Genomic DNA, 15,238 nt, shown 5'->3' on the forward strand with positions numbered 1-15,238 from the left:
TGTTATAATTGTCTAAAGGTATGCTAAAACTCAGATTTGTTATTTTAATGTGCATGCATGTTTGTATGTCGCAAAATTAAGAAGAAAGCCAAAGTGGTATAAGAAAACCTTCTTTACAAGCTAAGATGAAAATATTACAGAAGCAAAGTGTGACTGACTGTGCTAGACCAACACCAGAAATGGAGCCTTTATTATGGATAACATAACCCATCATTTTGTGTTATTACAATAGTATTTCTATGAATATTTAAATATTTTTTTTCAAAATGTTCCAAAATTCAAATGTGAAACCTTGTTTGTCTTAAAATTGAGGTTTTAACAATACAGATATTTTACAAATGGTTATATTTTTAAAATTACAAATTGTATGCTTTAAGTATTTGCAAAATTCTCAAAATATCTTTTTAAAAATACTCTGGAAACAATATTTTACAACTTTGAGAAAGTGTTTTGATTTTTTTTCCCGAGGAATTGAATAATGTTTTGTCTAAATTGCAACAGTAAAAAAAAAAAAATGCATTTTTTCCTGTAATTAGTTTGCTTTGGCTTTGCTAAATTTATTTCCATCATGTGATTGTGGTAATGATCAAGAACACACCTGTTTGTCCTTAGATGGGTGATCAGACGAGGTCTGCAGACCAGAGACAGATATCGTTGAAGAGTCCTGCACAAGACAGAGGAAGGTAAACTATAAATTGCTCTGAATGATTGTAAACGTTTCATACAATGTCAAGTCAGTGGACGTAATGAGGCTGTAGTTTGATGAACTTAAAAACCACATTACAAAGACGCCAGTATGAACTCTCAAAGCCTGAAAGAGAGCTTTTCTAAATGTAGAACAGACACAACAAATCGCTTTTCTCCATCAGTTCCACTCTGTCTGAGCCTCCAACTGCCAACATCCGACCCACCCCAAGTACTCCATCTCCTAGCAACAAGCCAAGTCCCTCTCCTGGCAGCAAGGCCACGCCTCGAGCCAGCATCCGTCCTTTGGTTACCCTGGCAACTGTCCCTGTCCCAACACCTATGGCCACAGTAATGCCGACCACACAGACTGAAAGCCAAGAGGGTAAGAACAAGAAGGCCATCCATTCAACAATTTTCTTCTAGAAGAAGACAACTGAAATAAAAGTAGATCTCTGTTGGAGATGCGCTTTGAGATTTTGAAGCAGTATGTGTCAGTATATGTCAAAGTGAAATGTGTTTCTCCTAGCAGTGCTGATGAATACATCAGCCTCTGTGCACTCTACCAGCTCCAGTATGGTGAATGCACCCACCTCCATATCTCAGCCAAGCAGCACTCAGGCCACAGCGTTTGTTCAGCCCACTCAGCAGCAGGCAGCCAGTCAGGATGCAGGGCCCAGCGTGGAGGCAGAGCGGCCATCTACATCCTCATCCCCCTCCTCTCTGAGTGTAACAGGTCAGAAAGAGAAGCCTGAAACTTTACTCACAAAACACCTCAACAGTAAAGAAACAAAATATAGTACTGAAAATGTTGATGGTCAGATTCTTAACTGAGGTCCTGGTGTGTTTTTGTGATGCCACTAAAGCATCTTCAAAGCGAAGCAGAGATGATGATGATGAGGAGGAGGAGGAAGAAGAAAGCAGACCCGAGAGCTCACACACACCTCCAACCACCAAAAAGCTACGCCTCAAAGCAACAGCAGCAATGCAGGTAAACACAAAAACCCAGAAACTAGAAATAGAAGTGCTGTCATTCTTAAACTGTTAGTTCTAGGGTATCTTATGTTGTGTGAATGCTGATTAAAGACAGACCTGTTCCAGGCCACTCGAGTTTTGCAAACTGATGAAAGTCTGGGAATTTTAACTGATGTCACGAAGAAAAGTCCAGAGCTTCCTATTTGATATCTGCAGTAGGAGTCATTTTAATCTGTTGTGTCAAAACCTCAAAAGCTTGGCACGACATTATCAGTTGTTTTGTTGTCTGTGTGTGTTTAATAAATGTAAGTCAAACTATGGCCCTTGGTGTGTTTCAGGTGGAAGGTGATGAGGAGATGGAAGGAGAGCTCAGAGATGAAGAACGGCAGGATTCACCAGATGATAATCAGGTCTGTTGTCAAGTCAACTCTTCTGGTTCAAGTAAATGTTGGTTGTCATATGACCATAGAACTTAAAGTTAGTCGTTAGCTGATAGCTAGTTATCTCTGCTGATTTCTAAATGCAGAGATGCTTTTGAAAGCAGCTACTTTACCTGATTTTCCAGCTCTAGCCAATGAAAAGGCTGCTTCTGGATAGTTTCTTCAGATGCACAGTATTCAGGCCTTTGGTTCATCTTTCCACTGCCAAGTTACATTTAAGATTTCAGATGTACAGCATGGTGAACAATTCACAATTATAAACCGTATTTCTGAAATGGGTGACTAAAAGCTGTCTTGTGTAAGTTGTAACATGCAGTGGATGTGATTTGCATCTATTCTGCACATCTTGTTCAAAATCGGGTATGCAGAGGATATTTACCTTAAACACCTGCATGATGCTATGATGTTGGAATATAAAGCGCACATTAAAAAATAAAAAGGCTCACACAACTGAAATGTCTTGTCAGATTGTTTGCATATGAACACAAACAGGCCTGCAAAGGTGTGTGATAAGACCTGATTTTTATGTTTGGGATGTAGGAGCTCCCAGAACAGAGCTTCCCAGTCTTATCGGGGGACGACAAGGAAAGTGAGGAAGAGGGCGTGTCCCAGTCCGTTCCCACTGACCTGATGTCCTCCCAGGGCTCTGCCATCATCCGAGATGTGATTGTGATCGACACCGACAGCGAGAGCCGCGAGAGTAAAGATGGAGAGGAGAAGGAGGAGGAGGAAGAGGAGGAAGAAGAAGATGATGAGGTGCTGCTGCTTGTCACTACCTTATGCAAATGTTCTGAGTTTTAATCTAATGGCAGGTGTTAATTTCTAACTTTGTCTGTTAGTATAAAGAGGATGAGGATGATGATGAAGATGACAATGATGCTGCTGACAGCGGAATGAGAGCGGGAGAGGAAAGTAACGAGGAGAGCGGAGAGGCCGAAGAGCAGAGGCGGGAGGAACTGACAGAAGGCACTAACACTGAGGAGAGTGTGTGTGGAGCACCCTCAGGCTCACAGCACCCCAGTGAGCCAACAGCCAGTGGTGAGCACCAAGGCCAGCTTACATCTCATTTCATGGTCAAAGGAGCTTGCAAAGAAAAGCGTCTGGACTTCTTTAAGTTACTTGAAGATGTTTCACCTCTCATCCGAGAAGCTTCTTCAGTTCTAAGGTCAAATGGTGGAGAGTCCCAGATATAACCTAGTGGGAGTTTCCCCCCACAGAGGGACAAAAGGACCCCCTGATGATCCTCTAATCGCCTGAGCCAAGGTGTGAAACTGGGTGTGGGTCCCAATCAGCCAGAGTTTCGGGTGAGTTCATTGTGAAACCTGGCCCCACCTTATCATGTGAATTCCTGAGTCAGATGGCCCAGGATGTGAGTGGGCGTTAAGGCGTCTGGGAAGGGATCTCAAAACTGGATTATAATGGCAGAGATTGGGCGTACAACACCAGCCCTTCAAAGATGCGCATGCACAGGACAAGAGGCTCTCACTCTCTTCACAGACCACGCCTACTCAGCAGTCCCATCTGCATTTCAAGGGATAAAGTATACTCTTTCGTACGGCTGTATGATCCCAAGTGTTCTTCCATTTTGTGACCATGTAGAGGTTGCGAGATTGGTTTGATTAAGAGGGTGAAAGGAAGCATCTATGTCCTGTGAGTTCGTATCCAGGTCATCTATCAGGAGCTTAAAGAAGTGCCGGCTCTTTGGCTTGAACGTCACCTCGGAACGAGTTGTTATGACCTAACTCTCTGCCATCTATAATCCAGTTTTGAGATCCCTCCCCAGACGCCTGTAACGCCCACTCACATCCTGGGCCATCTGACCTCAGGAATTCGCATGATAAGGTGGGGCCAGGTTTCACAATGAGCTCACCCGAAACTCTGGCTGATTGGGACCCACACCCAGTTTCACACCTTGGCTCAGGCGATTAGAGGATCATCAGGGGGTCCTTTTGTCCCTCTGTGGGGGGAAACTCCCACTAGGTTTATATCTGGGACTCTCCACCATTTGACCTTAGAACTGAAGAAGCTTCTCGGATGAGAGGTGAAACGTCTTCAAGTCAACTTAAAGAAGTCCAGACGCTTTTCTTTGCAAGCTCCTTTGACTACGATGACCTGGATGACTGAGAACCTTCACAGACATTCATTTCATGCATGCTTCTCTCAAAATCGCAACCTGACACACTCATCTCTTCCAGGTGAAGGCAGCGGTGATGCCCCATCAGAGTCCGACCACCCTAGAGACCCTTTGCACCTTCCTCCAACCTCTGCCCCCTCACCTTCCTCATCCTCCCTCACACCCCGGATGCCACACACACGAAGGCCCCCACACCCACTCCCACCTCGCCTCTACATCCAGCCTCCTGCTCCTGAGCTGGGTCCCCCACAAACACAGGTGATAACCTAACAGACATTTCTTTTTTTTATTGTTGTTCCATTTAAAATATATGTTTTGGATTTGGAGTGAGCTTACTTATCATGAACAGGAGGCAGGTTTGTTATCCACATCGGCTAAATGAGTGATGCAGTTTAATTAAGAGTTTAGTAGAAAGATGCCAAAAGCATTTTGTTTAGATTCATCTGGGAGTTTTAAGTAAGTCAAATTAATACATATACTGTCCAGTTATTTGGTGTTATATAAAGCCACCTGAAATCACAATGCCAATCAGCAAAGACTGATTAATAATACCGATCAATAGTGAATGGTAAAATCATTACATAAGAGGAGAAGAAAGCAGCACTCTGACAGTAATGGTGTCTGTGTGTGAATCAGAGACAGGCCTCTCAGCTGCGCAGACCATCGTCAGGACGTGGACCTCAGCTGACTCCTGGAATAGGCAGTATGGTAAGAGATGTGTGTTGTGAACTTTGACCATATTATTCAGTTTCTGTGGATCAGCTAGCCTAAATGTGCCTGTGTGTTGTCAGCAGCCTTTCTTTGATGATGATGACAGAATGGTTCCCAGTACTCCCACTCTGGTTGTTCCACATCGTACTGATGGTTTTGCGGAGGCTATACAGTAAGAGAGAGAGAGACACACACACACACACACACACACACACACACACACACACACACGGCTCATAATGTCTTCCATCATGGCTGATGTTTGTAGATCGCTGTATAAGATTCTGTATATTATCCTGGATATTTATTTATTTATTTATTTATTTATTGAAAAGAGGATTAAGTTTCAGAGAGGCAAATCTAGTGAATATAGTGGTTGTGTTTGTATGGAAGAAACTCGCATTGCTTTCAATGCACTGTGGGCTGGAACACAATAAGCTCAGGTTGTTCGGCCTCCGATGCCTCAAGATGTTAAAGTAAGGAAACTATTTCAAAATATTTCAGTTGAGCTCTGGATGATACTCTACTGTGACAGAGAAGCTCAAAGTGCAAGTCATAAAGGGACTACTTTATAGAGTCAGAAGTGGTCTAGAGTTTGGTCAATAAGTTGATCTTTGAGAGGAGATGGGACAAATATAAATTGATGCAAGGCTGGTTCCCAGAACCTGTTGATTAGGCCTCATATCGTTAGCTTCATAGCATAAGTGCCTAAGTCATTTTTTTGTGTTTTGTGTTTCAGACGGACAGGATGATGCAGCAGTGGTAGGGGAGTAAAGTTAGGCAAAAATCTCAATTTGACCAAAAAATGACTTAGGCACTTATGCTATGAAGCTAACGATATTTTAATTGAATGGACACAATATTAGGATCCCTATGTTTTCTGAAAGCAAAATAAAGAATAATCTAGTTTAGGGCAAAAGACCAACTTCACACAATCTACTGTTTTTAAGGTATGAATCAGTATGATAGTCCATCACGCACTAAAGATTCCCATACTTTACTCCACTGCTTCACTTTAACTTTCCTTCACCCCGTTATTTTGTGTCTTAACTTGACTGTTTCTAGACATAGTGGTATCATAAGATCTCAGACTCATTATAGATTTATTAACTCGGGGATTCTTGAGGTGAGATTTTCATGGACACAGAACAGACAGTGGTCTGCTGCTCCCTGTGTAGAGAAACCTGTCAGTTACAGTGTCCGTATTTCCAGCAACCAGGTAAATAAGTTAAAAGCAATTTAACCTTTTAGAGGGGAAAACTGCAACCTGGTACAAAACTAGTTTAAAATGGCAGAGAGAAGTGATTTCCTTTTAGAAAAGCATTCAAGTGGCCAATTTCAGCACTTTTGTAGGGGATTTTTTTTCTTTCTCTAATTGCAGCAACTAATTCTAGAAGGAAGCTGCAGATGAAACGTGTTCTTGAGTGAAACATGCAGAGAAGGCAAAGGAGACTACAAATGTGGGCTGCTGAAAAGATGCATTTTAACACGTGTTTAAGCAGATGTTTTTGATCTCCAGCTCACCTCAGGTAGCAGGTCTGTCCACCAGATTCAGGTTTGGACCCCCTGAAGATCTGCTGCCACAGACTTCAGCCTCACACTCTGACCTGGGACAGCTGGCTTCTCAAGGAGGTACTGCACAAACGCTTAATTGTAACTTGTGCACGCAGTCTGATACTCGAGTTAAAACATTCATTTTTTTGTGTCAAACTAAATCTGTATGTAGGTCTCGGTATGTATGAATCTCCTCTGTTTCTGGCTGCTCATGATGAAGATGGAGGAGGAAGGAGTGTCCCCACCACACCTTTACAAGTGGCTGCACCAGGTGAGAAAAACACACAAACCCCGAAGAAAAGATTTCCTCAGTCGGCGCTGTCCAGCTCTTGGGCTCAAAAGCTCAGTATTCCCTGTGTCTCTGTTTCATCAGTGACAGTCTTCACTGAATCCCTGCCCTCAGACAGCAGTGACAACATGGCGTCCCAGTCAGTTCCCATGGTAACTGCCTCTACTGGAATGGCTGCTGCTACAGATGATGGAGATGAGGTGTTCATGGAGCAGGAAGTGGAGGGGTGAGCTTTTAAGTTTTCAGTTTTAATTTATGTAGGATTTACTGTCACATTATTTTTTTGGACTCATAAAAATCTAAAAAAGAAGCTTCTCACATGGTGTTAAAATAGATTTGTGAGAGAAATGTTGACTTTTATTTTAAACCTGACACCGCTGGAAGTTTTCTCTGATTGTGCATGTGTTTCCAGCCCTGGAATTGAGTCTACCCTGGAGAGTCAGACAGACATGGAATCAGCAGGACAGCAAAGCGATGATGCGTCACTGCCATCTACCAGCCAAGACCCTGGTAACGTATTCTGTTTACTGACCGATAGATGTCAAAGCAACCATATCCTGTGCAAAGTTGTTATAAAGGTGAAAACTGTCCTCAATTAATGTACTTTTAATGCTGTAAAATTGGACATTTGAACATTGGGAATCTATGAGGACCAGCCTGAAGCTTCGAAAGCGAATCAGAGGAACTGCAGTTTTTTTTGAGTTTGCGCTGCCTTCATTTTTCAGCCCAGTGCATTGTGTCTGTTTCCATGCTTAGTCCATATATAATCCATGGTGCAGACTTATAGAACCTTTAAACCCCAACAACACTATTAGCAGTCCTTTTTTTTCTCCTGTCAATTTAATGAAATGTTTAATATATTAGCTCATTAGTCTGAAAGGGAATTCCATTATTTTGCTAATGAAAGACGTTGAAAAGCAAAGCAAGCAACATTTTTGCTAAACTGAACTCGTCAGCTAAAGCTTTCATATGTGCACAAACTCTTGTGTGATGTTTTTTATTTCCCTTCTTTGATTACAGACACAAGCAATATGACGCAGCGTCACACAGTGGCCAGTCAGCCTCTGGTGAGCAGCCTGTCAAGCACAGGACCTCGAGGAGTGAGACTAATCAGCCGCAGAGGTAAGGTGTCAAAGCTTTAAAGGACTATCCTTCTGGGATGGTTGTTAACCTCTGTCTGTGAGAATATAGTGTACACTCACAGAACTGACTCAAGTCCTGTAGTTTTAAATGATAAAGCAGTTTATTGAAGTGCATTAAGCAGCATTACACTCAGGGAACAAGAAGAGTGACAATATGGTATCTCACTGATCGCCTCACACATTTTTTTTTTTTTTCTTTTTGTCGTCTTTCGCTAATATTTCAGGAACGTTCTCTCGAGAAGGGAGGGGAGGATCTCTGGGAAGAGGAGGAATCTCCTAATGAAGATATCACCAGTGAAGACTTAATCATCTTATTCAGTAAAACATAAACAAGGCAACAAATTTAATGTCAATACATTTTAGGTCCACGTAAAATCTGACTATTACTGGAGAGATCTGACAGGTGTGTGACTTCTGATTCTGTTATTTTGTTAGTTTATTTCTTTTTTTTGTCCTCTGATCTTTGGTTGTTTATACATGTGTTTTAATAATAAAGTGGAAATATGAGGAGCAGCAGTGTCATGGGATGCTTTTTATTTATAAAATGAAGAATATTTTGGAAGGATGTAGTGGAGGACACGAAGATCATTTATCTAAACAATGCCAGAAATATTTCTTTTGAATTGATCAAATAATAAAATTGCTCCATGTGTTTTTGTTTTGTATCAGTGGAGACAATCACTGGAATCCACTTTTAATGAAAATAGCTGTGAATTACACTTCTTTTTCCTCAAACTGTGGGCTGGCTTTAGATAATCCTTAAAGGTTATGTTGCAGTTCATGATGGGTAGAATAACTTAAACCCACCAGAGAATATGTGGTGTTGTGCTGGATATACACTCATATGGTTAACATGTGTAGACTTTTGTGATGGTATTTATTTGACCCTTCCAGATATTATAAATCTCATATTAATGTATGAGGAAAATCAGCAGCAGACTTATTTATTATGAGCCTTTTTTTTGCGCGTTAACAAAGAAAACACAACAGGTCTCCTGCAGGACTTTCCTAAGGACAGCGCAGCCAAACTCTGATAGAGTTGGCTGGCTGGGGAAGGGCCGTGTTCTGGCCAGCCATGTTTGCAGAACTGGTTGCCACAGTAGTTTGGCTGAGGATGGGCAAAGGTGCAAAGGATGCAGATGGATCAGGCTTGGTCAGCACTGGCAGGTCACCCGAAATCTGGATGCTGAAGAAGAGAGCTGCAGAGATGACAGAACAGGTGTGAGTTTAGTTACTTTGCTGATGCAGTATTTATGGCTATATCTGCCTACATTAGGGCAGTAGAGGAGACAATGAATACAAAATTAACATATGAACTTATACTGCTTATCACAGTGTCATGGTGATGTTCCTCCAAGGCTGTTGCTCTAGTTACATTTTTGTTTTAACAATGACCGGGTCTTTTTGCCTAAAGATAAAACTGTGGCTACAAAACTATAAATGAATTCATTGAAAGTCCATTAAGATGCCAAGGTTCTTTTTGAGACCTTATCCTGCCATCATTAAGGTTCCATGTGGTGGAGTGTAAGTAAGGCTTAAAATGTCTGGGTAGGGATCTTAAGACTGCAGGTAGTTGATAGCTGGTGTAGTAGGCCACCTCTGATCAATAGTGGTCATTCACAGTGGACACAGTTGTAATGTCCTGCTTTTAAGGAGGGGAAGGACAAACCGTGTTTTAGAAAAGATTCACACAAGGAGAAATAATGATCCCCCCAAACTTTTGGCATGTTGTTAGCACTACATCTTATTCACTGGATGATTTCGTGGTGGCCAGGTACACCTTTTATATACAGGCTATGGACTGAACCAACAAAGATGAGACGATGTGTAATCTCTACCGCTATTAAAACTTAATGTGTATAAACAAAATGCTCTGATTGTTCTTACGTCCAGAGAAGACGTAGTGATGGTATCTGCCGCTCCCCTGAGGGCTGGTCGTGGACAGAGCCGAGGTGATGGGGGTGGGAAATCCCTTCAGAGACACTTTGATGTTGATCTCTCCACCCAGAAGAACTCCTGAATGTCAGAAATAAAAAATAGCATGGTATTAAAAAGCACAGGACCACTTAGTCCAATATGGTTACCAGCTCTTTAAAGCTAAAAGGAACAGAATTTAAATAATTTGTTGAGCTACAAACCAGTATTCATGGAATTTCTTGGTTTCTTGCTGCAGGAAGGAATGCTGTCTGGTGGGAAGGTGAAGCCCTGCAAAATTTCTCCTAGTGGACAAATACAGAGATATCATTACTATTGATTCATTCTACCTGTATGTTTTGTTCAGTTTTATATAGGCTTTTATATACTGTTTAATTGTGTTTATATTTAATCTAAGTGCAAGGTTGAATCTGCCATAAATAAATAAAATAAAATAATGACACTGTTACTGTAGCCCCTGCCATAACCAATGATGTCACTGGCTTCATCTCTGGGGACCATCAATTTTGTGGTATGTGGGGGGTGGCACTTACAGTGTGTGAAAACTGTTAAATTGGGCACTAGCATTGGCACCATGACAGTGGAGTTATTTTGGGTCTGTCTTTGTTCCTCACCATTCTTAAAGAAGTACACAGTTTCTGGTTTGCTCCTGGTGGCCGGCACTGCCAGTGCAGCACTGATGTGTCCTGTCAAACCAGGGAATTCTGAGACCAGAGGTTTGGGGTAACCCGGCTCCATCACCATGTTCCCATCTAAACGCCAGTACTGGTCCCCCTGGAAACAAAGAGTGATTAATACATCCAACATCCATCAGCACAGAGGGTGCTTCTAGGACTGCTCTTCCACTATGATTCCCCCTTGTTGTATTCATATAGCTAGTTGCTGTAAAAGGTCATGGTACAGTAATCCAGTACTGAAAACTATATCCCCTTTCAATGTGGTAAGCAACTGTTGTATTTAGTTTAAAACGTCAGATTCTGACTTTTAAACCTCAAAACTTTAATGAAAACGTCCAGGATGATGCTTATAGATTATCCACAAAGGTGGTCTGGCTCAGCTGATATTCTACACATCTAATCTCGTATGGAGTGCTTTGATTAAGCAGTTTTAGTCTGCTCAAAGTTAGTGTGCCTATACAAGCTGCTTTGCAACCCACTTGCACTCGGCCTCCTCATTTCATGTTGTGCACACAATGATCAATGCTTCGTTGTTTGATGACTATGCTGTGTTCTCAGTGCTGTTGCTGACGCTGTGGTATCACAACACGCACTTTAGACATTTAGCAGACACAAAAAGAAAAGAAAGAAAAGGTGACATACAAGGGCAGCTTTAGTTGTGATACTGTGACGGATTCTAGTGATATCTATACCTTGATAATGTAGGTGTTTCCTTGGCAGTTGGCACGTGTGAAGATGGTGTCGATGGGAGATGAGATGCCCAAAGTGTCTGTGATACTTTGTGGTTGACCCACAGAGCGGCTGATGGGATCAACGGACCAGAATAACTCTCCTGCAACACACACAAACATACATACACATATCAGGCATATCACATAACCTGTAAATCACATTACATAATATCACTGTCCAAGTGCCAACCTGTAATTATCAAAATAAATAAAATTCTGGCCACTTGAGACCAACTCTCAAAGTAAATCACTTTGTATTAAAACACCAAACTTTAAAGCATTACAAAGCAGGTGTACAACCTAGTACATCTTTTTATTTGTTTGTTTAAGAATCTGGATTTTGCTAAGAGTTAAAGTTGGAGGTGTGGCTGCTTTGATTGATAGCTGTGTCAACATAGTCAGCTGTAGTCACTACCTGTCTACTAGGCTGCTGTTTGCTGTGTTTGTGCCTTTTGGAGAAAGTTAAATTGAATTTCTCAGAAAATAGTATAGATATGTTATCAGTCTGTTACTTGGCACTAATTAACTCACACAAACACAGATGTATAACCGTACACACAGACACACACACACACAGTTATTTGATTTAGCCTGCTAACCAACTTGCAAACACTCTGCCTTCTCTTCTAAGAACGGTCATTTCTTGCTCCAAAGAGCAACATGGCTAAAAATGCTAATGTTGATGCTTCAAAATGCAGAACCTATAAATGAATTGATAACATCATAATGTATGATATATACATGGAGAGTCTATAGCTAATATGCTAACATTAATCCAAATGAAAAAACTGTTGCATGCTTGCAACAACCTGCAGTCACTAAACTTCACAGCATATATTGGCAGAGGATATAGTTTGCCCAGCACAGCTACAGAACATATTAACCCTAACCCCCTCACGCCTAGCCATAATTTGACAGTCACAGCACTCACCTTTAAATACCAGAATGGTCCCGTTAATGAGCGCTGTCAGTCCATTGATGGGAGAATGGCTGCATAGGTCGACATCAGCAAAGACCCCTGCACGCACACATACATTTTTATGTAATTTAGAAGAAGCTTATTAAACACACCCACAACCACAGGGCACCTTCAGCTGCTTACCTGTTCCTGGTCCTTCAGATCCTCCATGCCCCAAGCCCTGTAATACATCTTGAAGAGTGCTGGGTCTGGAACCTGCTGGAACACCAAGGCCTATGAGCACAAAGAACAGCATTGCTGTGTACTGTAGTATGTTGGGAATTGTTTTTGAACAACTTGTTTTAATGAACCTAAAACAAGTTGCAAAAATCTTGGTTCATCTACAATTATGAAATAATTTCTGTTAAATAAACCTTGACTAAGCATAGATGAAGCAGCTCCCCCAGGGGATAACACAAGCTGGGCATCCAGTTTACTGCCATCAGCTCCATGAGCCAGGGGGCTCACTGGAGCACCAATGCCCAGAGACGGAGCATTATTGATGGGCAGAGATGAGCCTGGTGCTGGTGAGTATGGAGCTCTGCTGTGAGAGGAAGGGACTATCACAGGCAGCAGGCCAACAGGCATGCTACTCACACCTACAGGAGGAATGAGAGACATTACCTTTAATGACCATTAATCAAACCTGCATTTTGCTCATTTAAGAAAACTAAGTTACGAAAGAAAGAAAGTAGTCCAAACCATGTTGTAGCTGATTGGCTGATACAGCAGAAGGGGTGGAGTCAGATAAGCCAACAGTCAGTGAGTTGAGGAGGCCTGAAGAACCCTGACACTGAGCCCCAAGGTGCTCTGGGCAGCGGCCTCTTCCTACATACAACAACGGTAATGCAGCATTATTATTCATTTTTGTTACTCTTTTAAAGGAAGCTAATGATGGATGGATTTAGCATTGCTAGTGCTTTGTCAGTTTTGGACAGAGTAAGGGCTGTTCCCAAATTCAGTACTGGCAAATATTCAGTAATATTTGAACTGCATTCACCTGTGAAATATTCCTCACTCTCACTATTGGAGGATTTCCTGTTCCTCTGGGATTTCCGCTTTCCTGAGGTTGATAAAACAGAGCAGAAAGGCTTAAAATAAGATACCAGGAACTGTAATGAAAGCATTAGGAACATTCTTGTATTGATGTCTGTAGTAACTGACTACAGGCATACCTGAAGCTGTGGCCCTTAGAGACTGGAACCTGCCGCGATATGACTCTGGTGAGAGTGGCACTGTGGCGTCTGTCAACACAGAGAAAAATGAAAAACTAGAAATTAGAATAGAATAGAATAATCCTTTCTTTGTCCCACAAGGGGAAATTTGGTTTTAACAGCAGCCAGAAAGACACATTACAAACAAACAGTACACAGAACAGAAACATACACAATTTTTCTTTCTTACATATTTACATTAAGGACAATGGTTACTATAAACAGAGTACTGTACCGTTATTAAATTAAATAAAATTAACTACAGATAAGAGGCAAACACAGGTTGTAGTGCGAATCGGTTGATTAAATTATTGCAGTTACAGCGCAGATGTGAACATCTATGATTGTTAGCTGCAGGGAGGAAGGACCTGCGGAAACGCTCTTTCATGCATCTAGGATGCAGCATCTGCTCAAATCGCATGTGAAATAACATTTGTCCTTAAAGGCCTACAAGTTCAGATGAGTTAGGAAATGGGACAGTCTATGCAGTTGCAGCCGTGACTGTGGATACTTACTGCAGTTCAATTTGTAGTCATGGCAACAGGTGTTGTAGAGGACACACAGTGGATCACATTCGCACAGCTTACCACGTCGGAAGACCTCACCACAGCGACCCTGACATGACTGTGCTGAAAACACAGACAGAGAGGAGCATCACAGGACAGTGATGATTAGTGCCCGTTACGTTACAGCAAAATGCAGCATAGCTTTTCATTATATTATTCTTTTGGTTTAAAAATGAATAAATAAACTGCCAGTATAACAGATAACTATATTTTGTATTTGGCTGGTGCCAGTGTTGGACTTGTTGTCCAACTAAACATCATATCAAAGAAACAATTAGCTTAAAAATATTGATAAGTATATATAGAGGGACAAAAGAAATCATCAAAGTTGAAGCAACTAGGTGAAAAGAACAGTTCTTTGGAAAGAAACCTCTAAACAGCTATAAAATTTAACACAAATAACAAACCAAAATGTAAAGTATAACAGAAGAAAGCTCTAGAACAAAACAATTAGAAACATTATGTTTCCATGAAAATAGCTACTAAACAAACAGAAAGAGGAGGACATATCGCAAAATAAAACAAACCCAAACAAATAGTTGTGTTCTGTAGTAATTAATACAGCAAACAGAAGAAACATAACAGGAAAAACAAAAGATCCATAGAGCCCAAAACAAGCTTGAAGCGTTTGTGGGCTTCAGGAAGAAACATGATCATATTTTAAAATGGAGAAAAAAACTTTTAAACACTGAAAAGCAAACACAAAAAAAGAAAAAAAAAGAAAATCAAAACAGCTTACAGAAACAGATAACTTAAAGATAAGTAAGTGAGTTAATCTAACACAACAACAATAAGGGTACATCTTTCGCCATCTTACAATGCTGTGATTGCAGCCATTCCCCAACTCTCTGTGAATGGTGCTCATGGCCATTGATCAGTGGTCTTTGATCAGTGGGTTTTGGTCAGTGGTTGTTGATCAATGGTCATGAGAATTTGCACAATTATGATTAAGTAACTGACCTCCCAGTCCATTGTTCCTTCAGTGGGCTGGTTTCAGTCACTATGCAAATTTACTGTTTATAAGATTTGGGGAAACCTGCTGTCAGCTGAGACTGAAGAAGTCACCTGGATGAGTGACGAAACGTTTCTCCTACAAAACACTACGTCCAGATTCAACTTTTGGAGAAAACAGCAATAATAGATTCACTGCTTCCACATCGAGTAGTTTTTCTGTTTTTATTCATCTGTGTTGTATCTTAATTAGAGATGGCACGATACCACTTTTTTA

General features: G+C 41.3%; 2 protein-coding genes across 6 annotated transcripts in view; one reads left to right on the forward strand and one right to left on the reverse strand.

Moving 5' to 3' along the window:
• The window catches only part of tpra (translocated promoter region a, nuclear basket protein), a 33,054-nt gene extending 24,609 nt beyond the window's left edge, over window positions 1-8,445 (forward strand). Inside the window, exons 40-55 of one of the 4 annotated variants that reach the window (XM_042227092.1) lie at window positions 613-683; window positions 870-1,069; window positions 1,214-1,420; window positions 1,551-1,675; window positions 1,998-2,069; window positions 2,640-2,855; window positions 2,939-3,137; window positions 4,295-4,491; window positions 4,870-4,941; window positions 5,025-5,116; window positions 6,464-6,576; window positions 6,671-6,769; window positions 6,902-7,013; window positions 7,200-7,297; window positions 7,808-7,909; window positions 8,154-8,445. In XM_042227092.1, the coding sequence (XP_042083026.1) occupies window positions 613-683; window positions 870-1,069; window positions 1,214-1,420; window positions 1,551-1,675; window positions 1,998-2,069; window positions 2,640-2,855; window positions 2,939-3,137; window positions 4,295-4,491; window positions 4,870-4,941; window positions 5,025-5,116; window positions 6,464-6,576; window positions 6,671-6,769; window positions 6,902-7,013; window positions 7,200-7,297; window positions 7,808-7,909; window positions 8,154-8,209 (2,031 nt within the window). In that variant the 3' untranslated portion in view covers window positions 8,210-8,445. Of the gene's footprint in view, window positions 1-612; window positions 684-869; window positions 1,070-1,213; window positions 1,421-1,550; window positions 1,676-1,997; window positions 2,070-2,639; window positions 2,856-2,938; window positions 3,138-4,294; window positions 4,492-4,869; window positions 4,942-5,024; window positions 5,117-6,463; window positions 6,577-6,670; window positions 6,770-6,871; window positions 7,014-7,199; window positions 7,298-7,807; window positions 7,910-8,153 lie in introns of all 4 variants that reach the window. The other 3 variants (XM_042227089.1, XM_042227091.1, XM_042227090.1) reach the window with 3 other exon arrangements.
• A 101-nt stretch (window positions 8,446-8,546) lies between these two features.
• The window catches only part of prg4a (proteoglycan 4a), an 8,842-nt gene continuing 2,150 nt past the window's right edge, over window positions 8,547-15,238 (reverse strand). The window contains exons 3-14 of one of the 2 annotated variants that reach the window (XM_005938179.3): window positions 13,960-14,073; window positions 13,406-13,474; window positions 13,231-13,293; window positions 12,933-13,058; window positions 12,605-12,829; window positions 12,375-12,446; window positions 12,204-12,290; window positions 11,234-11,373; window positions 10,479-10,638; window positions 10,068-10,148; window positions 9,817-9,945; window positions 8,547-9,128 (exon numbers count right to left, since the gene is read on the reverse strand). In XM_005938179.3, coding sequence (XP_005938241.1) covers window positions 8,938-9,128; window positions 9,817-9,945; window positions 10,068-10,148; window positions 10,479-10,638; window positions 11,234-11,373; window positions 12,204-12,290; window positions 12,375-12,446; window positions 12,605-12,829; window positions 12,933-13,058; window positions 13,231-13,293; window positions 13,406-13,474; window positions 13,960-14,073 — 1,457 coding nt within the window. In that variant the 3' untranslated portion in view covers window positions 8,547-8,937. Of the gene's footprint in view, window positions 9,129-9,816; window positions 9,946-10,067; window positions 10,149-10,478; window positions 10,639-11,233; window positions 11,374-12,203; window positions 12,291-12,374; window positions 12,465-12,604; window positions 12,830-12,932; window positions 13,059-13,230; window positions 13,294-13,405; window positions 13,475-13,959; window positions 14,074-15,238 lie in introns of both variants that reach the window. The other variant, XM_005938178.3, reaches the window with a different exon arrangement.

This window comes from Haplochromis burtoni, unplaced genomic scaffold (genome assembly GCF_018398535.1).
Source record: "Haplochromis burtoni strain Fernald_Lab_line unplaced genomic scaffold, NCSU_Asbu1 Contig_243, whole genome shotgun sequence".
Lineage (NCBI taxonomy): Eukaryota > Metazoa > Chordata > Actinopteri > Cichliformes > Cichlidae > Haplochromis > Haplochromis burtoni.